We start from the raw sequence: 23,977 nt of genomic DNA on the forward strand, positions 1-23,977 counted from the left end.
GGGAAAGTAATGTCCTTTAAATCCACCTAAATTTATATAAAACAAGAAAACGGGACTACAACTACTAAAGTCTATCTCAGTGATTAAGTTGCAAACCACTTATCATCAAACTAATCACTAAGTCATTACAGTGAAAACAGAAGCTCTGCATTAATTTGTTGATAGCTATTACAAATTTACCATCACAAATGAAGCTATTTTGTTTATCCTCATTATCCAGTTTGGATAGTGAGGAAGCCTCTGCAATTCAAGTGTCATAAATACTGGAACAAAATACTGTTCTCTACTATCCCCCCCAACCCAAATTCCTATTTATTAAAAAGACAGTCATAGATTATTGTAGATTTGATGGTAAATACTGTTGATACCTGAATTTCTTTCTCAATAAATCGCTTTCCTGTCTCCATAGCCAACTCCAGCTGTTGAAGGAGTAAACGAAAAATATCAATCCGGGAGGACACGCCATTTTCAGTGGTCTTTTCTGAGTTCCTTGGCTCCACAGGATGATTAAGACTTGGAAGTCCACTGATCAGCCTCAATGTTAAGGAACGGATTCTTAACCACATGGTCTCCTCCTCCAAGGAAAGTTTCTTATGTTCTTCAGAAACATCCCTTAAAAAGAAAGATCCCCAACCCATCCATTTTAGTTAATGTGTTGCCATCTTTCAAAGTTCACATTCATCAATCACAATGCCTTTGAACGCTGCCAGCATTTGTCTACTAACTGAATGATCTCAGACAAACCCAAATCGCCCAAGTCTCCATTTCAGCATCAATAAAATGGGAGCGGTAACCTACCTAACAGGTCATTTTTTCCCCTTAAGGGAGACTTCTAATAACAACAAAATATGTATCACATATTTGAAATTCAAATGACAGAAAACTGAAAAATAAAAGGGAAATGTGCCCTGATAACCAAACACCTGCAATATTAACAAACTTGGTATGGGTCACCTGGGTGGCTCAGTCAGTTAAGCATCTGACTTTGGTTCAGGTCATGATCTCATGGTTTGTGAGTTCCAGCCCTGCATCAGGCTCTGTGCTGTCAGCACAGAACAGGCTTCAGATCCTCTGTTCACCCCCCTTTCCACCCTCCCCTCTCTCTGCCCCTCCCTGCTTGCACTCCCTCAAAAATAAATAAAAATATTAAAAAAAAAAAAGCTTGGTATGCATCCTTTCAGACTCTTACAACACAGATATTATGTATACAACTGCAACTAAAAATATTTATATAATTTAACACATTTTAAATAAGATGGGTTCACAATATTTATACTATTTTGCAAACTGTATCTTTTTCTTTCTTTTCTGCAGAAAAGAATTCACACAACAAGCCAACTTACAAGGCTGACCTGTAGCTGGTATCTAGGAACTTGGCACTCCAACCATTCCCTAAATGGTAAGAGCGGCTCACTGTGCCTAAACTGTTTGTACAAACCATATGGTCTATGGTGAACACCTACTTTCCTTCTGGGAGTCTGGAATATTGGCACGTACTACACAGGGGGTGCCTACATAACCAGCTAGTAAAAATCTTGGGCACCAAATCTGAAATGGGCTTCTCTGAGCAGAAACACTGCACATGCATCATTGCATTTTTCACTGCTAAAGAAAGGAGCACACTGATATGTCTCCTCACAGGAGAGAGACAGCATTGGAAGTCTGTGCATGGAGTTTTCCAGATTCTGTGTCTTTTTCCCTTGCTAATCCTGTCATGTATCCTTCTGTTATAATAAACCTTAGCTGTGATGACAACCAAAAGTGGAATCTTATGAAGCCTAGCAAAAATACGTTTTACTGTAAATGTATTTTCTCCTCCTTATGATTTTCTTTATATTTTCTTTCTCTAGCTTACTTTATTGTAAAAACACAGTATATGATACACATGACATACAAAATATGTGTTGCTCAATTGTTTGTGTTATTGGTAAGGCTTTCGGTCAATAGTAGGCTATTAGTAGTTAAGTTTCTGGGGAGTTAAAAGTTAACACATGGATTTTTGACTGTGTAAGGGGGTCAGTGCCCCAACCCTGCACTGTTAAAGGGTCAACTGTATAGAGAACTACCTCATATACATAACTCTGCATGCTTTTGCACTTACTTCCTTAGGTTGTACTTTCCTAGAAGTAGATCTGCTGAATTAAATGGGATATGGAATTTTCAATCTTTTTTTTTTTTCCTGAACAAGTATAAAAAAGGTCATATAGAAACAACAAAAGAAAAGGTTAATTTGGGGTAGAGTGGAGCCAGGGAATCAGAAATGGGAGAACAAAGTGGCCACCAGGGAGGGTGAAAAATAGTTCCTGCCAGGATTCTGGTTCACAATTCTTGCCTTCAGCACAGGAGCAGGCAGCATCCCCCAATGCTAAGACCCATATCTTTCCCCTAGCTCACAGCCGGAGTCCCTAGATGCATCAGAGCCAGAGGAGAAGGCTGAGGACTGCTGGGAGCTACAGATCAGCCCAGGGCCACTGGCCCATGGGCATCAAAAAATATTAGATATGCTTAATAAAGGCTCAGCCCAGGATCTGTGCAGCCTGCAGAACATTTGGAATTTTCAATCTTAATACAGATCACTAAAATTCCCTATAGGAAGATTATATATAAAGTTTTACCATCATGACAATGTACAACAACCATTTTCCCTACAACCTTGCTGACCACAAGCATTAATCTTTTTTATCTTTGTCCAATAGTTGTTTTTTTTTTTTTTTTTTTTTTTAATTTTAATTTTAGAAAGAGAGAGCGTGCAAGGGGAGAGGAGAGAGAATCCCAAGCAGGCTCCATATTCAGTGTGGAGCCCAACATGGGGCTCAACCCCATGACCCAGGGATCATGACCGGAGCCAAAATCAAGAGTAGGACCCTCAACCGACGGAGTCACCCAGGTGCCCCGGGAGAACTCTTAATAAATCAATAAGAAGATAACTAAAAAACAAATTGGACTTGTGCTCGCTTCGGCAGCACACATACTGAAATTGGTACGATGCAGAGAAGATTAGCACGGCCCCTGCACAAGGATGCCACGCAAATTCATGAAGCTTCAGTATCTTTAGGAGCACTAAAGAATCTACTCCTGAAATCACTGTTACACTACATGCTAACTAATCTGGATGTAAATTTAAAAAAATAATAAAATTAAATTAAATTTAATTTTTAAAAAAACCCAAATTGGACTTAACAAGTTCAATGAAATGCACTGTATGGGGATTAAAAAAAAAAAAAAATCTTTAACTATTGGACAGGGGCACCTGAGCACCTGACTCTTGATTTCAGCTCAGGTCATGATCCCAGAGTCATGGGGTCAAGCCCCAGGTCAGGCTCCACACTCAATATGGAGCCTGCTTAAGATCCACTCCCTCTCTCCCTCTCCCTGGCTTGCACTCTCAAAAAAAATTAAAAAAAAACCCAAACTTTAAAAAGATTTCTCCTTGTATGTGAAAGATATTAATATATATGAAGAAATTTACCGATTTACCACATACCTTTAGAACTTGTTAACAAATTTACTTCTATATAGAAGGCTAATATTTACAGAGATCAAATCCTTTATGTTTCCAGGTTTGATGTAATGCTAAGAAAGGCTTTCCCTAACCACTTAAAAATATTTTTATATTTTCTTATAGATTCTCTAAGGAGTTTTAGCACATGACCTTTGATCCATCTGGAATCTGTTTTTATGTATGCTATGAAGGAAAATCTAATTTTTATATTAGTCAATAATCCAACATAGGAATGAGATTCATTTTCCTCCTTTGGCTTACTTATATCTTCGTATCCATATAATAACCATGTTATTATATTTGTGTAAAAAAAGATGTTTGTTTTTTTTTTTTTTTAACTGTTAGATTCATCCTAATTCTGCAAAAATAAATGCTTGGGGTTAAATTCCAGTTACCTATCTTTTGGATCCCAGCTGAAGAAAACATTTAAGTCCCTGTTGTCTCGCAAGGCTTCCCATGGAATGTCATCTTCTTCTGGCCGAAGATTCATTGATTTTATACTTTCTGCTAAACTGGTTGATCTGTGATATAGAAATTTATTTATGTATTATTTCAATAGTAAACCAGCCATGAAAACATATTAGCCACAACTTTGTTTTACTAGAAAGAAAGGAAAAGAAACAGGAAGGAAGGGAGGTAGAAGGATTTACTATTAAGAGGTAAAAGCTCACAGAAGGTGACATAGAACCAAGCCCACCTATATCATGTTGGCCTACTACACAGCAAGAGAAAGGGTCTGGAAGCTCAAATAAAATAAAGTGGATCAGCATTAATTCCTGAAATCTCATGTTCACAGGGGAAGGGGAACTTTTTAAAAATTACATGGACTAGGGTGAGGACCACCACCTGGCTGGCTTCTGTACGGAACATGAAATGGTGCCGGCAGCACCCGATCATTACCCATGCCACACAGTGAGTTATTTCCCCTTTCTTCTCTGTCCCTACCAAATTTCTCTCTCACTCTCTCTTTTTTTCTTTCCATTTTTCCTTATCTTAGGTCTACCAATATCACCCATTAGCCAATGGTTCTTAGGATCTGATCTAATCCCTTAGTTCCTTTTTAGCTCTTATGCAATACTTACATATTTGCTTCAAGTAGAAGGTCTAACAACATCCGTTCAGTACGGACTTGTGCAAAATGAAGAGAATTATTCAGCCTGTTCCTAAAAGCGATAAACTCTGGGATCTTCTCAAATGCACCATATTTGTAAGCTTGAATAATATATTCTGAGGTCTGGGAAGGAAAGATATCACCTCGGTATAAATATCTCATATATCAGGCAAAGGAAGGCAAACCTTGTCATGCAAAACAAAACACTCACACTAAAATTAAGATATGAAATCTAATCTCTAAAGGTCACCAAGTAGAATATCAGCTATTAAAAACATTATTTTTCTTCTTTCCTATACCAGAATCATATGTGTTCTTTACTACTACTACTTGTAATAATACCCAGCTGCTGCTACCACCAGACACTTTCTCTTAGCAGTTATGTCTTTCAATTCAATAGGACTGGAGGTTGCCACGTCAGTCAAAAATTTGGTTAGTGCCATTGTGGAAGGGATATTACTCCATGTTTTTCTGCATCTAAGATAAACTGTGTTTTATACAAAAGTTCCAAAAACACCGGGAATAATATAACCACCCACAATCAACCCAAATAAAAATCACCCTCCTTCAGAAAAGACAGGCTGCTCCCTGGTTTTGTTTATTTCTAAATACTATATGTCACAAACATAGGGCATATATGCATTACAACAGGATAGAAGACAACAAAAAAGGACCCATAAAAATTCATCAGAATCCATTATGAGGACAGAAAGACTGCAAGAACCAGGTTTTTTATCCATCCAAACTACATAAGACCAATGCTGAAAAATTCCATGAACAAGTAAGTGAAGGGAACACTCACCACATGCACTTTAATTTTCAATTAATACATATGTACAGATGAAATGTTGTGAACAGAGGCAAGAAAAAGAACTCTCAACAGAAATTCTGGCACAACAGAAGAAAATCTCAGGAAAGAACATTTCATGGGTGTGGGCCTATGCCATCAGGATCACAAGTCAGGAGGGCACCCTTTTGGGCCACGGAAAATGTTATGCTCAAAACAGATATCTGCCCCAAAGATCCTTTCTAGAAAAGCCAGTCTTTTTAAACACAGCCTCAGTCAGCTCTGCCCCCATCTCCATTATGACTGAATAATTTGCCCAGTAGGAAAATAGGCCAATAGTTCAACAACATACCCTCTGATACACAGCCTCGCAGGGTTCATTTCAGGCCGCGGGATTGCGCCACGGGCGCTAATTCAACTGCATTCGATGCGGCTTTTAAACCCCATGGGACACCTCGGCGAGCTGTTTGCCTGCAGTATCTGGAGAAATTAAAGACGGACGGACACAAGAAAATTAAAAAGATTACTTGTGATCCTGCAGGTTTAAAGAAGGACTATCCAAAAAAGCTCAAGTGTACCTTCTAGCTTGATTAAAGGACAGTGATATGCCCCATCAAGAAGAGGCCAGGATGCTCTAAACACAAATGCCTATCCAAAGGCCTCATGGCTAGGAGAAAGCAAGGTTTACCAGAAGCCCTTGCAATAGGAATTTACAGCTTGAAAAAACCAGCTGCTTGGGAACGTGTGATCCGGCAGTTAATGGGGATAAAAATATGACTCTGGGGACTCCAATCAAATTTATCAATTACAGTTCCAAAATATGCTGATTAAAGAAAAGAACCCAAGTTTACGAAGTACAGAGGTGTTTTAATTTGAGTGGTCCATGGACTACCACTACTGAAAAAAAGATAATAGCTTTTAAAAAAGAAAAATAAGGGGCAACAAAAAGGAAACGTAGTCCTTTTAACAAACTGAGAAAGTAACTGTAGTTCTCTGGCTTCTGTTTTTAAGACAGTCCTCCTTTAATGCTGCAGCAAAGTATCGCTGCAGAGCTAGCAAAGGACCTGGGCATCTTCCAATAAGACCGAGCCTGGGGAAGTTCTATGATTGGAAAAAACAACCCCTACTGGAACTGCAGGCAAAACTGGAAGCCACAGGCACTTGAAAAACTTCTGACTATCAGAGAATGTTGTCCGTACCTATTTCTACTCATTTATGCACCAATGAGGCTAGTTATATCCCATATGGATTCCTGAAATGAACCCTGGTCACTGTAAAAATTAGCAAAATAGGTGGACATCAAACCCTAAATAATCATCTTCTTGAATACTTATGTTAGACTTTTCAAGGGAAATTATTTTTAAATACAAACAAGTAAGCAACTTTTGGAGATAAGAAAATCTGACTCTAATTCTCATATTGTAAAAATCTACTCCAAAGTAAGATGACAGCAACAATGATGACCTTTCCAGAAAGAAAATCCCTGTGTAGACCTTCCCAATGTAACTTTCAACCTCATAGCACAAAGCCTTACAAAGCAGAACGCTGGATTTTCCATTGAAGGATTAAATGTGTTCTTTCAAGAGCAAGCTGGGAATTGAAACACATCAGTCACCCAAGAAAAAACCATCTGGGGATCTCAAAAACTCCCAAGAATAAAAATCAGAACACAGAGCTTTAGCTTTCCAGAGATATTTCTAATACTATTAGGTTTAACACAACACTACAATCATGCTCTTTCTTACCCTCCAAGTCCTATAGAAAACAGTCCACACCACAGTCTCCATTTCCCTATTTTGGGACTCAGGCTAGGCATTAAGGTTGAGGGTACATTTTACTTGCTGTATTGGTTTTTGCTTTTGCCTCTAGGACCCCCCAAAGATTATCTATTTTAGTATGATTAAGTAAGTTCTTTCTTCTTAGTAGTAATAAAAATAAATTCCAAGTAGAGAGTCTTACTTAGTCCCAGATCAATAAAATGATCAGGTTCAGCATCACATATATTCAGATGAATTAGTCACTCCTGCCACACACAACCATCAGCAAAACATCAAAGATAAAAAAAAGTCACTAAGAACAACATACCCTTCTCAAATCACTCCTAAGGATATCTCCCTTCCTATAACAATAACTTGAGTTGTTGTTTTGGAGTTGCTGTTTTCTTTTCAAAACAACTCTTTAGATACAGTATTTGTGGGGGGGAAACTAAAGCTTAATTTTCATTAGTATAAAATAACATACATTATTGACCAAATCATGAATCATATAGTGCTTCTTGAATGCTGGATGATTAAACTGGAGTAAAACCAGCCTCCAGGCTTGGAATAATCCCTTATTTACCCCCAACTGCCACCTCAGAGCTATTTGAGAACAAAACTTTGAAAAGGCATCATTAGTCAATCTTCCTTAGAAATAAGGAATGACAGCCAGATTAATGAGATTTAAGAAACCCTTTGATTTTTTTTTTTTTTTTTTGAGTTAATGCAACTTCTTAAAAACTGGGAAAGGGCAATCACAGATACTTCAATACACAGTGCAAACAGAGATTTATAACTCAACTGCCTACTTGTGCCAGGATACTTTAGAAACCCAAGGTCCTAGAGATGCCCTCGGATCTCTAAGCCAGGCCAGCACCTTCTAAGCAGCATGTTCAGATGCTGATGCCTACACTTCCCTCTCTTCCTGATTAGGAGCTATGACACAAAATGAAGTCTGAACAAAGATACCACCAATCACTGTGGTGGAAAAATGCCATTTGGGGGAGGGGAATAGAGCTTAAAAGCCAAATGATGCACAGCTCACCACCCCTTGCTACACCAGCCTTCTAGGCCTTGCCCTGAGGCTTGTCAGGACATAATTATTGCAAGCTGACAACAATAAACCTATATTCCATTGTTCAGAAATGCTTCTGCCCTGCCTTCTATTTAATACAAAGCTAAAGAATTCAATGGAAGATAGATTAGCCAAAGCTGTTACAGTTATGAAAGGGTTTTTTATTTAAAAAAATCCTCATGACTGTTTGCCAAGAACCACCCCCAAAACCGGCTTCCTGGTCAAGTTCCTTAGTTGCTCTTAGACCGTGAACACAGAAAGCTATGGGTAGATATCTGGCATGGCCAAATTCCAGATGATGAGTCTTAGAAGCACATGAGAACAAAGCAGGCAATGACCATCCTCAAGACGTGCCTTCTTTCTCCTATGTTCTGGGTGGTTTTGCGCAGCTGGTTGACTGACTAGAAACCATATAAAACTTCTGCTTAACTGACAAGTGGAGATCAAGTCTGCTTGCAGTGAAAAATATGGCGCAAATCCCATCCTTTCATTATGGCACATAGCTCTACCTTATTTATTGCTACTTTTAAAAACATACTATTGACAAAAGTTTCTTGAAATGTCCTTCAATTGGTCAATTTCATAATTCTAAGAAAATACAAGTGCACTGGCTACTGGCAAAGGGCACAGTGGTTATAAACTTTAGAAACAAATAAAGGTAACAGAGAGCAGCTGCTACTGCAGAATCTTCCATGGCATCCCAGGCTATGAACTCTTTATGGGCTAGGTCTTACACCCTTAGAAAAAATTTCATAGACAGGGTGCTTGGGTGGCTCAGTCAGTTAAGCATACAACTCTTGATTTCAGTTCAAGTCATGATCTCCTGGTTGAAAGATCAAGCCCCGCATCAGGCTCCACGCTGAGCATAGAGCCTGCTTGGGATTCTCTCTCTCGGTCCCTCCCCTGCTCGCTCTGTCTCTCAAAATAAATAAATAAACTTCAAAAAATAAAATAATAAGGGGCGTCTGGGTGGCTCAGTAGGTTAAGCATCCAACATTGGCTCAGGTCATGATCTCATGGTTCACGAGTTAGAGCCCTGCATCAGGCTCTCTGCTGTCAGCACAGAGTCTGCTTCAGATCCTCTGTCCCCCTCTCTCTCTGCCCCTCCCCGACTTGTGCTCTTTTTCTTTCTCTCTCAAGTAAATATTTTAAAAATTCTTTTTAAAAAAAAGGATGCAGTCTTTTAAAAAAATAAAAAGTAAAATAAAATAAATACATGAAATAACTTTTTTTTTTTTTTTTTTTAAAGGAATTAAAAGACAGGCGCCCTGGGTGGTGCAGTCGGCTGAGTGTCTGACTCTTGATTTCAGCTCAGGTCACGATCTCACAGGTCCGTGGGTTCAGGCCCCACGTTGGGCGCTGTACTGATAGCACGGAGTCTGCTTGGGATTCTCTCTCTCTCCCTCTCAAAATAAATAAATAAATGTTAAAAAAAGAGAGAAATTAAAAGACAAATCTAGGAAGAATACCACTTTGTAGTCTGTTAACACCTAGTTTTAATTGCACCTTTGCATGGATTCTATTAAACACACCCATTCTAGCAACCACAAAGAACTCTTTACCTCTACCTAACAGCCATGGCGAGTATGCTATGGCCTAAGGGCACTGGCAAGTATGCATGGCACACTTCAACATGTGTACCCACCACACGAGGGAAGATGTTCTCTGAATCGTGTGCATTCAGCGGGCAAGGTCATATTTTTAAAAAGTATTTTTCACTTACATCTTTCTGGTTGGAGTGGAAAAACCTGAGCGCGAAGTTACAGGATTGGGATGCAGCAGCATACTGACCTAGGGACTCGGCATATCGGGTCAAAAGATAGCTAGGTCAGAAGGAAAGAAAAAAAAAAACCATGTTATACTTACCCACTTCTAGTATCAAACACTGTATTTCAAATTACTATAGCAGAGACATAGCTAGGCACACAGAAAAGTTAAAACATCCTGCCACATAAATTATCTAATTCATGGAATCAAAAAACATTTTTTTTAAAGAGCAAAGTCAATTCAGTTTTGTGGGAGACCTAAAGTTCTATGCCATGCTTTCTTATACTCAGATGATTAATGGGACACAAGGGATAAAGAAAATATACCCTTGATTCATCACAAAGAATAATCAAAATACACATTCAAAGAAGCTCTAAGGTAGGGGCACCTAGGTGGCTCTATTGGTTAAGTGTCTGACTTCGGCTCAGGTCACATCTCACAGTCCATGAGTTTGAGCCCCATGTTGTGTTCTATGCAGACAGCTCAGAGCCTAGAGACTGCTTTGGATTCTGGGTCTCCCTTGCTCTCTGCCGCTCCCCAACTCATGCTCCGTTTCTGTCTCTCAAAAATAAACATTAAAAAAAAATACTGAGGGACACCTGGGTGACTCGGTCGGTTAAGGGTCCGACTAACGGCTCAGGTCATGATCTCATGGTTCGTGGGTTCGAGCCCCGCATCAGGCTCTGTGCTGATAGCTCAGAACCTGGAGCCTGCTTCAGATTCTGTGTTTCCCTCTCTCTCTGCCTCTCCCCCATTTACACTCTGTCTACCCTCTCAAAAATAAACAAACATTAAAACAAACAAAAAAACCAGGTGCCTGGGTGGCTCAGTAGGTTGGGTGTCCGACTTCGGCTCAGGTTGTGCTCTCACGGTTTGTGAGTTCAAGCCCCGCGTCAGGCTCCGTACTGACAGCTCAGAGCCTGGAGCCTGCTTCAGATTCTGTGTCTCTCTTTCTCTGCCCCACCCTCGCTTGCACTCTGCCTGTCTCTCAAAAATGAATAAATGTAAAAAAAATTTTTTTTTACAAAAAAACCCCTTCATTAAAGAAAAAGAATCTCTGAGGTCAACAAATGAAGTACATGTGTAAATCTCAAATGCAAAGCAGAAGTCAAGACTTCAAGACAACGTGTGCTAAGAAAAAGTGTTCAAAGTATATAGTTGTTTGCTATCTCTGGGGAAAACTTTCTTGCCTTTTCTAAATTGTGCAAATTTTAAAATTACCACAAGATGCTGGAAGATATAAAAATCTTTCTGCTTTGCAATAGGCCATATAATGGGGGATTACTTAATCTAAAAAGCTTAATAACAGAAACAACTCTGTTGCTAAACTCTAAAAGTCCAAGTTCCATGTAGAAGGACCCCACCATAGTGTAGCTGGCTGCTCGGTATTCAGAGTATATACTACCAACCCAATGGTGTCATGCTGGATATGCTTAGCATCAAGGCTGGAGTACAGATCCACCACTGGTTCAAATGCACCCAGTACACAGTAGATTCGAACAAGCAGCAATTTGAATTGAGCGTTGGAAGGGCTGTGGATTAATCCCTCTTCCAGCAAAGTCAGGGCCTGCCACACAGCAGTCTCATCACCTAGAATCAAAATGTAACAGCATTATCCACAGTGCTTAACAAAGGGAGGTTTCTCACAAACAAAAGACAAAACTTACTGATGTATCACCCCCCCTAGCTATTTAAAGAATGAGTTTAGGTGTCTGAGAACAAATTTTAGATACATACCTATAAGCAAAATCAGGAATTTCCCTGAATAGAGTCTCTCAACAGTTATCTCACAGTTCTTAATCATGCATCTACAAAAGTGATGCCAACATTAAGCTGCAAGGTCTTATGAAGAAAGTTACGGAATCTCAGAGAATCCTAGATGCTGAGAAGAGATAGACTCTGAAGGAGAACTAGAGTCCACCAACCTTCTCGGTACAAGATTTTCTCTATAAGATTCCAGACAGATGCTCTCACTACACATCATTTTTCTTCCATATGTAACTCTACTATTTGAATGTCAAGTGATACTTGAATAAAACTGTTCACTAATAATCAGACTAATATGACACATTTTTTTTTGTTTGGCCTTCAAAAGGCTCCATGCATCAAGAGTCTTAAAGACCAAGTAACTTCTGTTTTGTGTACCAAAGAAAATATGAAATAAAGATTTATATACAAAAATATTCACTGTACTAATAATGGGGGGACGAGGAAATAAGTTATAGTAAAACCCACACATGGAAAACACCATGCAGCCATGTGACATTAATGAAGAGTTTTTAGTATTAAGGATAAATACTTATTAATGTTCAGTAAAACACACACAGTTAAAATTAGTGTGAAGAAATGATATTCAGTCTGCAAAACATGCACAGAGAGAGAAGGAAATATGCCAAAATATCAGAGTGCCTTTTGGAAGCTGGAAATGGAAGATTAAAATAAACTGTTCTCCAAAATTTGTATAAGCTATTTTTATAGTCAGCAAAAACCTAAACTGAAACTAAAACTTGGGGTGCCTGGGTGGCTCAGTCGGTTGAGCGTCAGACTCTTGACGCTCCGTTGTGGGATTGAGCCCTGCATCCAGCTCTACGCTGAGCGTGAAGCCTGCTTAAGATTTTTGTTCTCTTTCTTTCTTTCTCTCTCTCTCTCTCTCCCCCCGTCGCCTCTCTCTCCCACTCGTGCTCTTTCTAAAATAAAAATAAAAAAATAAAACTTAAAAAAAATTTAAAGTAAAAGCTCCATGAATTGAGCTTTTAAAATTATATCCTATAGGCTTTTTTTTTAAGAGAGAAGAAACAAGATATAATCGACAATTGGAGCTTTAGATAAATATCATGCATAATCCTAACCAAACTATACACACCTATAATCTATGCAAACTACCATTATGATCTTAGTGTACTGCCTCTGGGCTGGAATTACTTTACATGGTAGTAATCACAACCTGCACCCAATTTTCTGTTCTGCTCTTTGCTTTTAAAGTGTTTTCTGATGTTCCTACATGATCTTCACAATCATAATTTTATTGAATTTAACACTCACTGACCTAAACTCTGGAACAACACTAAATTTAAGGGTCACAGATAGTTCCTGCCCTCAAGAAGCTCAGAAGTGAGTAGAAGAGACGGCTGGACAATTATAATGGAATAAATAATTTTAAGAAGTTCCAGTTATTCAAAGATAACTAGTATTAAAAAAAGATCTCCTTGGGGCACCTGGGTAGCTCAGTAGGTTGAGCATCCAACGTAGGCTCAGGTCATGATTTTTTTTTTCAAAAATTTTTAAATATTTATTTTTGAGAGAGAGAGAGAGAGAGAGCAAGTAGAGAAGGGGCAGAGAGTGAGGGAGACACAGAATCTTAAGTAGGCTCCAGGTTCTGAGATGTCATCACAGAGCCCGATGCAGGGCTTGAACTCAAGAACCGCAAGATCATGACCGGAGCCGGAACCAGATGGTTAACCTACTGAGCCACCCAGGTCATGATCTTGCCGTTCCTATGTTCAGGCTCACTGCTGTCAGCCGGTCAATGTGGAGCCCGCTTCGGATCCCCTGTCCCCCTCTCTTGCCACCCCTTCCCCACTTGCCCTCTCTCAAAAACCAAAACCAAAAACAAAACATTTAAAAAAAGATCTCCTTAAGATGGAAACAAAATTTTAAATAGGGGAAAAAAGGCTTAATTCTCATCTATTAAATCAAATGTCATAAAGACGTTTTTTACTTTATTTGCCAAATTTAGGCTGTAATTATAGCTTTATGCAAATTCTTCACCAAATCAAAAGAGCATCAAGGATTGATGAGTTTTAAGGCAAAATTTTTCCTTCTTTTTTTTTTTTTAAAGTAATCTTTTCACCCATTGTGGGGCTTGAAGTCATGACCCCGAGATCAAGAGTCACATGCTCTTCCGACTGAGCCAGCCAGGTACTCCAGGACAAAATTTTTCTAACTAAATGTTGTAACATAACAAAATGATATTACGTTCTGGGATATAATAACGTACAGCATGGTGACTATAGTTAACAATTCCGTACTGTATACTCGAAAGCTGCTAAGCGAGAAGATATTAGTTCTCATTCCAAAGAAAAACAATCTGTGACTATGAGGTGATCCACGTTCACTAAATTTACGGTGATAATCATTTCATGGTAGACATATCAAATCATTACATTACATATCTTAAGCTAGTACAAAGTAGTATGCCAATCACATATCAATAAAACTGGAGGGGAAAAAATGACATGCTTAACTCCATATTTTACTTTTGCTGAATCATAAAGAAATGCTTTTCTGCAAAATATTTGACAGCGTCAATGTATTCAAGTGTTCTTCTTAATCTTTCACATTCAAATCAGTCTCTTTCAACATCCTCACCAAATTTCCATAGATTTCTAATCTCTGCCAGATCCACGTTAGACAATGACTATGCCTCTGATTGGAACACTTCAGTATCATTTTCACCTTCAACAATCCTTGCATCTTTATTATATTGGCAATTTTCCAATGTATTTACACTGTATGATTATGGAAAATTTGCCTAACTTCTTTCTCTCTGCCCTGTCTTTCCCTCATCTATAAAACTGCAACAATCTTAACAGTATTATTATGAGGTTTAAATGAGCTAATTCATATAAGACACTTTCAAGTACCTGATGATCAACAAACGTTAGCTATTATTATATGGGCAGACACACTGCTCAAAGAAACAAGAGATTAGCAAAGCCACAGTCTCTTACGAGCAAGAATGGATGCTAGGGGTAAGTGGGGAAAGGTATCTTATCTGAGTAGGGACCAAATTACTGAGTGGTCAGTTCATTAATGATGTTTTATTACATCCCTATGCACACTCACAATTCTGAGCCTCGGATGACAAGTCTGATAAAAAGGATTTCACCCCCATCTCTGCTGCAATACAGTGCAAGAAGTGCTAGCACAGAGGCACACACAACGTCCTACAAAGCTCAGAAGGGGCATAAAATCCGCAATGGGTACGGGGGTAAAATCAAGACAGGCTTGTCAGAGGCACTGTTTGAGTAAAAGTTAGATGAAGAGAGTAAGAAAGTTATTTCAAAGAGAGGCACCACAGCGTTCACTAATAGTAGCAAACCAACCAACCAACAAACAAAACACAGTAGATACAGGCTGTAAGTAACCTAAGAATTTGGAGATAGAGGCAGAGGCCAGATCGTAAAGAGCACTGTAAACTACCCTAAAAAGGTTGATCTTTATCCCCAGGAAAACAGGTACCTCTGAAGGATTTTAAGCAGGAGGATGATGGAATCAAAATCAAGTGCTCCACGAAACGACCCCCGAGGGCAGGGGTTTTATCTATATTGCACAGTGCTGTCTCCTGGGCCTTTTGTTTCTTGTGCAGTTTATTCTCGTGAATATGCAACAAGTACCTAAGTTTTTCCCCAAAAAAACTGCTCATAAAAGAAAATGTCAGGAGTGAGCCCTAAAAAAAATGAATCATCTTTTTCATGCTCAATGATACATGACGCCTCCTTCAGCATGGACTGTATTTTTGTCTTAAATAGGCTAATTAGAACTATTCCAAAAAAAGTGCATTCTCCTACATATATATTTTTTAAGTGAATAAAAAGGGCTATTCCGTTCCATGGGCCTATACATCTATCTCTGAAACAGTTTCTCCGTATTTTAATTACTGTAACTTTGTAATTCGCACTTCAGTCATTATTCACTATATTTAGAAATGTTTAAAAACAGAAAAGACAGAGAAGAAATAACAAGTGTTGGCAAGGATGTGGAGAAAAAGGACCCCTCGTGCCCTGCTGGTGGGAATATAAGTTGGTGCAGCCACTGTGGAAAGCAGTGTGGAGGTTCCTTAAATAATCAGAAATATCACACAATTCAGTAATTCCACTACTGGGTATTACCAAAAGAAAACGAAAACACCAATTCAAAAGGATATATGCACCCCCATGTTTACTGCAGCATTATTTACAACAGCCAAGGTATGGAAGCAAACCAAGTGTCCGTCAATAGATGAATGGATAAAGAAGATGTGGTGTACACACACACACACACGAATATTATTCAGCCATAGAAAGGAATGAGATCTTGCCATTTCACAACAACATGGATGGACCTACAGTGTATCATGCTAAATAAGTCAGAGAAGACAAATCCCATATGATTTCACTTATATGTGGAATCTAAAACATAAAACAAACCAAGCATAAACAGACCCATAAATACACAGAACTGGTGGTTGTCAGGGGGAATGGCAAAAAGAGGGAGTGGGAGGTACAGGCTTCCTGTCCTGGAATGAATAGGGACAGGGGTGAAAGGCACAGGATAGAAAATACAGGCAATGGTACTGTAATAGTGCTGTATGGGGACACACAGTAGCTACATTTATAGCATGATATACAAAATTATTGAATCACTGTGTTGTACACTTGAAATTAATGTGTCAATTATATTTCAATTTAAAACATTTTTAAAATAAAAACGGGCAACTGGGAGGTTCAGTCGGTTAAGCATCTGACTCTTGATTTTGGCTCAGGACATGATCTCACCGTTTCCTAAGTTCCAGCCCCACATCAGGAGCCTGCCTGGACCAGCATGGAGCCTGCTTGGGATTCTCTGCTGGTTTCCCTCTCTCTGCCCCTCCCTCACTCGTGCTGTGTGTCTCTCTCAAAATAAACATTTTAATAAATAAAATAATAAAAATAAGAACATATATGCATTGATTTAAAAGATTATCCTGATTAGAGAGAGAGGGATATCTGGGGATGGGTTCTTTTAGAAGCACCCTGGACAACGTCAAAGAAGAAAAACCTAAAAGCATAAATAAAATTCTTGGATTACATAATTAGTCTCAGGATTTATAATCAATAAAAACAAAGCATAAAGTTAAATTGAAATCACTGTTCCTTACCTGTTTCTCTCCATATATCAATAAGCACATGGACAGCAAGGAGACAGTAATAGTCTGAAAACTGCAATTCGGTTTTCAAACAGGATTTCCCTGTAGGGAAAAAATCCCATATTTGTATTTTAACATTTGTGCAACTATCACTGCCCCAAAGGAGTTTTTTTAAAGCAGGAAAGTGACAGGAGAGGTAAGATAAAGAGAGGAAATGAAAGTAATAAGATTAGCATAAATACCAGAAGAAAATATAAGTCATGAATCAAAAGATTCAAAATAAGGTAAGGCCACACTCAGCTGGACCAGAAGAAAGCGTTCCAGAACAAAGGTGGTATCTGAAATGACCCCAAAGGGAGAGAAGCAAGATTTGGAAGGAGGGTTCAGGTTAAGAAAAGACCAGAAGCCAGGGGCCAGTAAAACTAAAGTAATAGTATGCTCATTACTTCACTTAATGATTTAGAATACAGTTAGAGAAATACTGATGTCATCTGGTCAGATAACTTATATTTTATCACATGTATCTAGCAATCTAAAGATCATCTATTTCTAAACTACATTTTTACTTCACAATTAACAACATTCCTTTAGTGCAATTTCAGTCTATGTATTAAAAATACTAAGGCCTATAAAAGCAGAAAAAGTGACAATTACCATAAACTCCATGTAATTCATAGGAGCCCCAATGTGATAGCTCAATCAGGAAGAATATGGACAACTATAATCACTTAAAACTCCAAACTTAAGAAAGGCTTTACATTAGGACAGTCTTCCCACCTGACAAAATATCCTCCTTGCCAAACTCATTACAACAAGGTGCTCCAGGTGATTAAAAAAAAGGTCTTCTAAAACTTAGCAAATCAGGGAACAACTGCACACTTTGAAAGGCTGCTCACCAAATTCCAGTCCATGCTGGTACCTTAACATCAATTCTCTGACCACACTCTGTTTCTGATTTTTATCCAGAGTGTGGTACAAGCCAAGTAACCTCGTCAGCTGCACCACACATAAATGTTGCTGCAGAGCTCTGATGTCGGCAGGCAGTGCCAACTTATCCTCTGTTGGTGTCGACAAAGGAACAACTCCAAGTAATTGATTAATAAACTGCAAAGTAGAAAAAAAGGAGCACAGATCTCAAAACAGAACTAGTCTCTGGTAGGCATTAACAAATTAAACATTAACAAATGTTGAAATGGTCTAGAAAAAGACATCAAGGAAAAAGTACAAATTAAAACCCCTTTAGTAGATCATTTTCTATCTACCAAAATTAAACAAAAAAAATTTCTTTTTTTCTTTTAATGTTTATTTATTTTTGAGAGAGAGAGAGAGAGAGACAGAGTTCTAGTGGGGAGGGGCAGAGAGAGAGAGAGAGAGAGAGTGAGAGAGAGAGGAGACACAGAATCTGAAGCAGGCTCCAGGCTCCAAGCTATCAGCACAGAGCCCAATGCGGGGCTTAAACCCACAAACCATGAGATCATGACCCGAGCTGAAGTCGGACACTTAACCAACTGAGCCACCCAGGTGCCCCTAAAACAAAAAAAATTTCTAACAGCACATAATGCTGGTAAAATGCCAATAAAAATAGTACACTCATTCACTGCTGGCCACAAGTATTGGTCAATACCAGGTACTATACTAACTAAAAGATTAAAAGAAATGTGAAAATGAGGCACCCAGCTGGCTCAGTCGGTTGAGCGTCCAACCTCAGCTCAGGTCGTGATCTCATGGTTCATCAGTTCGAGTCCCACGTCGGGCTCTCTGTTGTCAGCACAGAGTCCACTTCAGATCCTCTGTCCCCCTCTCTCTCTGTCCCTCCCCTGCTCACACTCTCTCTTGCTCTCTCATAAATAAAAAATAAACATTAAAAAAAAAGAATTGCGAAAAGGTTTCATAAATTACAGCATATCAACATACTATATAGTGTGGCAATGAAAAGTTTAATTAGGAAACTGCAAAGAGCACAGTACCAAAAACAAAATTGATATACGAGTAAATTCTTAAAGAAAACGTTACACACTGAGAGGAATAGTTATGTCATATCAGTGGCCTTAACTTGCTTTTTAATTGTTGTATTCTGACATAATTATGGATTTGATGCAGTTGTAAGAAATAATACAGAGAGATCCCATGTACCTTTCTCATCCAGTTTCTCCCAATGGTAACACCTTGTATTAAAATGTTTTTAATTCCAGGGACACCTGGGTGGCCCAGTTGGTTAAGCATCGGACTTCAGCTCAAGTCGTGATCTCATGGTTCGTGAGTTCGAGACCCATGTTGGACTCTGTGCTACCAGTTCAGAGCCTGGAGCCTGCTTCACATTCTGTGACTCCCTCTCTCTCTGCCTCTCCCCTGCTCACATTCTGTCTCTCTGCCTCTCAAAAAATAAACGTTAAAAAAAAATTTTAATGTGTTTGAATCTTTAAATTTGGAATTAAAAAAACATGTATCATTCCCATTACACGTTATTAAACATGGGCTTACTACTCACTGCCAAAATCCTATTAAGGTGACAACAAAACATCAAACCACAAGGATCACGAACATGTGAAAAGCACACAGCAAACAAACACTAACAGGATTTCAAAGATAAAAAGCAGCAGAAGGGCAGGTGTCAAGTGCTAACCGATGCACAGGGCAGAAATCTAACACACACAAGGGGCAGCAAGTCTATTCCTGACACAGAACCTTAGAAGGCAGAAATTCAGGGCCCCAGAAAGCCCAAGTGTTGGTGGGATTGAAATGGAAGAACAATTAAATTCCATCTAAGAAGTCTGACTGCTCCCTAGCTCATAGACTGACTTCCTAAACCCAGCAGATGCCTGTAGGTATGCTCCCAAGGAGAAGCTGAACCAGAGGCACTATAGATTCACAGACAACAGGTATAGCTAGAAATGGGGATAAAGTGCTATTTTTAATTGTCTGAGGAAACTCCACAGTTTTCCACAGTGGCTACACCAGCTTGCATTCCCACCAACAGTGCACAAGGGTTCTTTATTCTCCACCTCCTCACCTATCATGTGATCCAGGAATCGCACTACTGGGTATCTACCCAAATACAAAAACACCAATTCAAAACGATATATGCACTACTATGTTTATTACAGCATTACTTACAATAGCTAAATTATGGAAGCACCCCAAGTGTCCATTGACACACAATGGATTACTGAGCCACAAAAAAGAATGAAATCTTGCCATTTCCAACTACATGGATAGAGCCAGAGAGTACAATGCTAAGAGAAATAAGTCAGAGAAAGACTAATACTGCCTGATTTCACTCATGTGGAATTTAAGAAAGAAAACAAACGAACAAAGGGGAAGAAAAAAGAGACAAACCAAAAAACAGTCTTAACTATAGAGAACTGATGGCTCCCAGAGGGAAGGTGGGTAGGGGGAATGGGTGAAACAGGTGAAGGGGATAACAAGTACACTTATGATAAACACTGATTAATGTAAAGAATTGATGAATCATTATATTGTACACCTGAAACTAATTTAACACTGTATATAAACTATACTGGAATTAAAATTAAATAAATAAAAAGATAAAATCTCTGTATTAGGAAAGGAAAGGAAAGGGAAAAGAAAAAAAACGAAACAAGGACAAAGTGAAACTCCATTATTCGGTGATGTGCACCCTGGCCCCCACCCCCCAACTCCCAACCAGATCCCAGAATGCCACCTGCCAAATGTTTGAGACACCAAACACAGACGATGGCAAACAGGCTCCGTGAAAAGTATTTCTAGGGGCACCTGGGTGTCTCAGTTGGCTGATTTCAGCTCAGGTCACAATCTCATGGTTCATGAGATCGAGCTCCGAGTCAGGCTCTGCACTGACAGCACGGAGTATGCCTAGGATTCTCTCCCTCCCTCCCTCTCTGTCCCTCCCCTGCTGGTGCTCTGTCTCTCTCTCTCTCTCTCTCTCTCAAAATAAACAAACATGAAAAAATAAACAAAGATAAATAAACATGAAAAAAAATTTTTTTTAAGAATTTCAAGGGGCGCCTGGGTGGCTTAGTCAATTAAGCGTCTGACTGGCTCAGGTCATGATCTCATGGTTCATGGGTTTGAGCCCCATGTCGGGCTCTGTGCTGACAGCTTGCTCAGAGCCTGGAGCCTGCTTCGGATTCTGTGTCTCCTTCTTTTTATGCCCCTCCCTTGCTCATACTCCGTCTCTCTCTGTCTCTCAAAAATAAATAAATGTTAAAAAAAAAATAGTAAAATAAAAAAATAAAGTATTTCTGAGGTGAGGGGCAGGGGATGGAGGAGGTTTGGGGGAGAACAGAACATATTACCACCTCATGTATTAAACTAACAGAGTTTTATACTTGTATGGTTCTGTCCAATTGACTGGGGTGAATCAAACAAAACAATCTTAACTCCGAGAAAGAAAGTTGTTTGAGAAAGGTAATCTCCGTATACAAAGTGGCTCAGCCTTCGGTCATAAAAATATAAATTCTGAATAATGACTGAACTAAACTGGGGAGAAAGTATGTAAGAAGAGAAGGGAGATGTTGTAAATGAGATGATCATCTTCAGTGGTGGGGCTCCAACAGATGAAGACTATGACTATAAAAATAAACGAATACCTGGACAAGTCTATAACTTAGAAATACGGAGGTAAATAACAGAAGAAACAGGAGTTGAGTGATTTGCCTGTAGAGCGCCAGAACCAGGGTGAAGGTGGCAAAGAGCTACTGCTGTTTTTCAACAAAAGCCTTCTAGTACTACCTGGCTTTTTAACTTTATACATGTAATATATTTTACACAAATAAAAATTAAAGTAAAATAAACCACCCCCCTCCCCACGCTGTGCAGTTTCACATCTGTAACAATTTTGCTTCAATTTATCTCCAATTGTATGAAATTTAATTATTATGATCAGGTAATCATTTGCAACAAAGAAACTAAAGCACTGGTCTCCATGCTTTTGATTAAATGCCTGTATAGCTTCTACTGCCAGCTGTTCCACTGTTGTAAACCATTTTATATATTAGTGATGTTTACTATTAATGCCTTCTTTAGGGAATGCTTAAAGAATCTTCCAAATAGGTTTTGTCATAAAAGAATACATTCATTCTTTATTTCAGTCTGTATAGTTTTACTACTGTACAAAAAGCTTCTTTAAAAACTGGAATCATATGTTTAGCTTAAAATTCCAAGGCAAAGAAAACAAAAGATAAAAACATCACCCTGGTTGAGCCACTTCAAGATAACTGGATTCAATGGCCTACTTTAAAAGCATTTGGCTCCTAATTAATTGGAACTACAGTTCTCAGCCTGAACTTTACTCAAACAGTTTAATCCTCTGACAAATACACTGCTGAGTAGCAGGATTTTTAGCTATTGAAGTCATCCTACATTTAAGAAGTTTTGGCAGCAAAATTACCCCTCAATGAAAAATTTAAGTGGAATTACAAATTCATTGCAACAGCTCCACATCCTTTGTCTCACAGAACAAAGACTACCTATCACTGACAGTATCCCAGCATTTCTAGAGGGTTCCTCTCCACAGATTATTAATATATGAGGTCATGTGAGGTGACCTAAGATTTTCAAACATAACCAACAGAGTAGATCTCCTTGTACTAGATTTATGTTAGCAAAACTTTATGAATCTCAGCTGAAAGCCATTTAAGGTTTCCTCTAATGCAGTCCCATCATTTAGTGCTTCAACTTACAAGATGGGAAGGACACTAAGATCAATTGTTCCAAATCTTAGCACTTACACATAATACATGCAACAAACATTAACTGAAGGCCTGTCCCATGTGGTTCTCCCATGTGATTCTAGATTCTGCTTAAATCCCACCAGCGCCATGAAACTCACACACTACATTTTTAGAGAATTCTATTAAAAAAAAATCTATTTTTCACCGGCCAAATTCCAAGTTCCCTGTAACAATTTCCTGCTGGTCTCAATTCTCGTCCGCTTTTTATAAGGGAGCTTTTCAAATATGAGAAAAGGACTCTGTCCTCATCAGACCAAACCTCTCTCTTCCACTCAACTATTTCTCTCTCATACGTTTTCACGTCCTCCTACAACCCAGGATCCAGTTTCTGGACTAATTACAATTGTAAATGTAATTAATTGTAATTAATCCAGAAACTTCTAAAGCTTGGCCTGAGCCCTGTAACATGGTGCTCCAAGAATAGCTTTACTAAATCAAAGAGAATGGTGAGCCTCATTTCATAACTAAATACAAACCACTGGCGACTTATCAGTTTGGGAAAACACTGCTCCATCTGCCCTAGATGTGTCACCTCAAGACTGCCAAGTATCAAACCTGATGGACTGAAGACATGACTCACCAAACATAGTCTAGTCACCTCCACTATGGGAGGTGACAGAAGGCTTTCTGAGAGAACAGGTGGTGGCACCCCTGCAATAGGAAGGCTTCCAACCTTCACTAATTACAGAGGCACTAATGAGTAAAGCCGACCAGAGTCACAGACTTTCTTTATACATGCCAGTATTTCTTTACGTGGTGCTCTCTCCTACTCTACATACACTGTCCTTCCAATTGATAGAATGCTCCAGCTGCCCGTTACCAGGGATACTCTGGATAAATGTTGCCATGGATGAGGAGTCTAAAGACAAGGTTCTCCATCTCATTATGTAACAATCTTACATTGGTTCATTCACATCAAAAACTCCCAATATATGACAACTAACCACAGTGTGGTACTCTAGATTAGATCGCAGAACAGAAAAAGGATATTAATGGGAAAACTGCAGAAATCTAGATAAAATCTAGAGGTTATAGTAATGTACCAATGTCAGTTTCTTAGTTGTTGACAAGTGTACCATGGTAATTTAAGATGTTAACAAGGTAGGTGAAGGGTGTAGTGTAATTTTCTGCACTATCCAAGTGGGTTTTCTGTAAATTGAAAAGTATTCCAAAATAAATGCATCGAAATGTAAAATTTTGCTCTTCAAAGGATCCTGTTAAAGGACGAAAAGACAAGCTACAGACTGGGAGAAAACGTGAAACCACATATCTGACAAAGGACTTGTATATAGAATAGTTAAACTCTCAAAACTCAACAGTAAAAACACAAAACCAACTAGAAAACAAGCAAAAGATAGAA

General features: G+C 38.8%; 1 protein-coding gene and 1 non-coding gene across 3 annotated transcripts in view; one reads left to right on the plus strand and one right to left on the minus strand.

The window, feature by feature from the left end:
* The window catches only part of NAA25 (N-alpha-acetyltransferase 25, NatB auxiliary subunit), a 79,154-nt gene that overhangs the window by 21,008 nt on the left and 34,169 nt on the right, over window positions 1–23,977 (minus strand). For both annotated transcript variants that reach the window (XM_027044337.2, XM_053206758.1), the window contains exons 12-18: window positions 17,782–17,989; window positions 16,898–16,987; window positions 11,409–11,589; window positions 9,956–10,055; window positions 4,585–4,736; window positions 3,898–4,023; window positions 369–612 (exon numbers count right to left, since the gene is read on the minus strand). In XM_027044337.2, the coding sequence (XP_026900138.1) occupies window positions 369–612; window positions 3,898–4,023; window positions 4,585–4,736; window positions 9,956–10,055; window positions 11,409–11,589; window positions 16,898–16,987; window positions 17,782–17,989 (1,101 nt within the window). The remainder of the gene's footprint in view (window positions 1–368; window positions 613–3,897; window positions 4,024–4,584; window positions 4,737–9,955; window positions 10,056–11,408; window positions 11,590–16,897; window positions 16,988–17,781; window positions 17,990–23,977) is intronic.
* LOC113595185 (U6 spliceosomal RNA) lies at window positions 2,948–3,054 on the plus strand. Its single transcript, XR_003415675.1, has one exon. It is a non-coding gene; the product is annotated as a U6 spliceosomal RNA (small nuclear RNA).

Source organism: Acinonyx jubatus, chromosome D3 (assembly GCF_027475565.1).
Source record: "Acinonyx jubatus isolate Ajub_Pintada_27869175 chromosome D3, VMU_Ajub_asm_v1.0, whole genome shotgun sequence".
NCBI lineage: Eukaryota > Metazoa > Chordata > Mammalia > Carnivora > Felidae > Acinonyx > Acinonyx jubatus.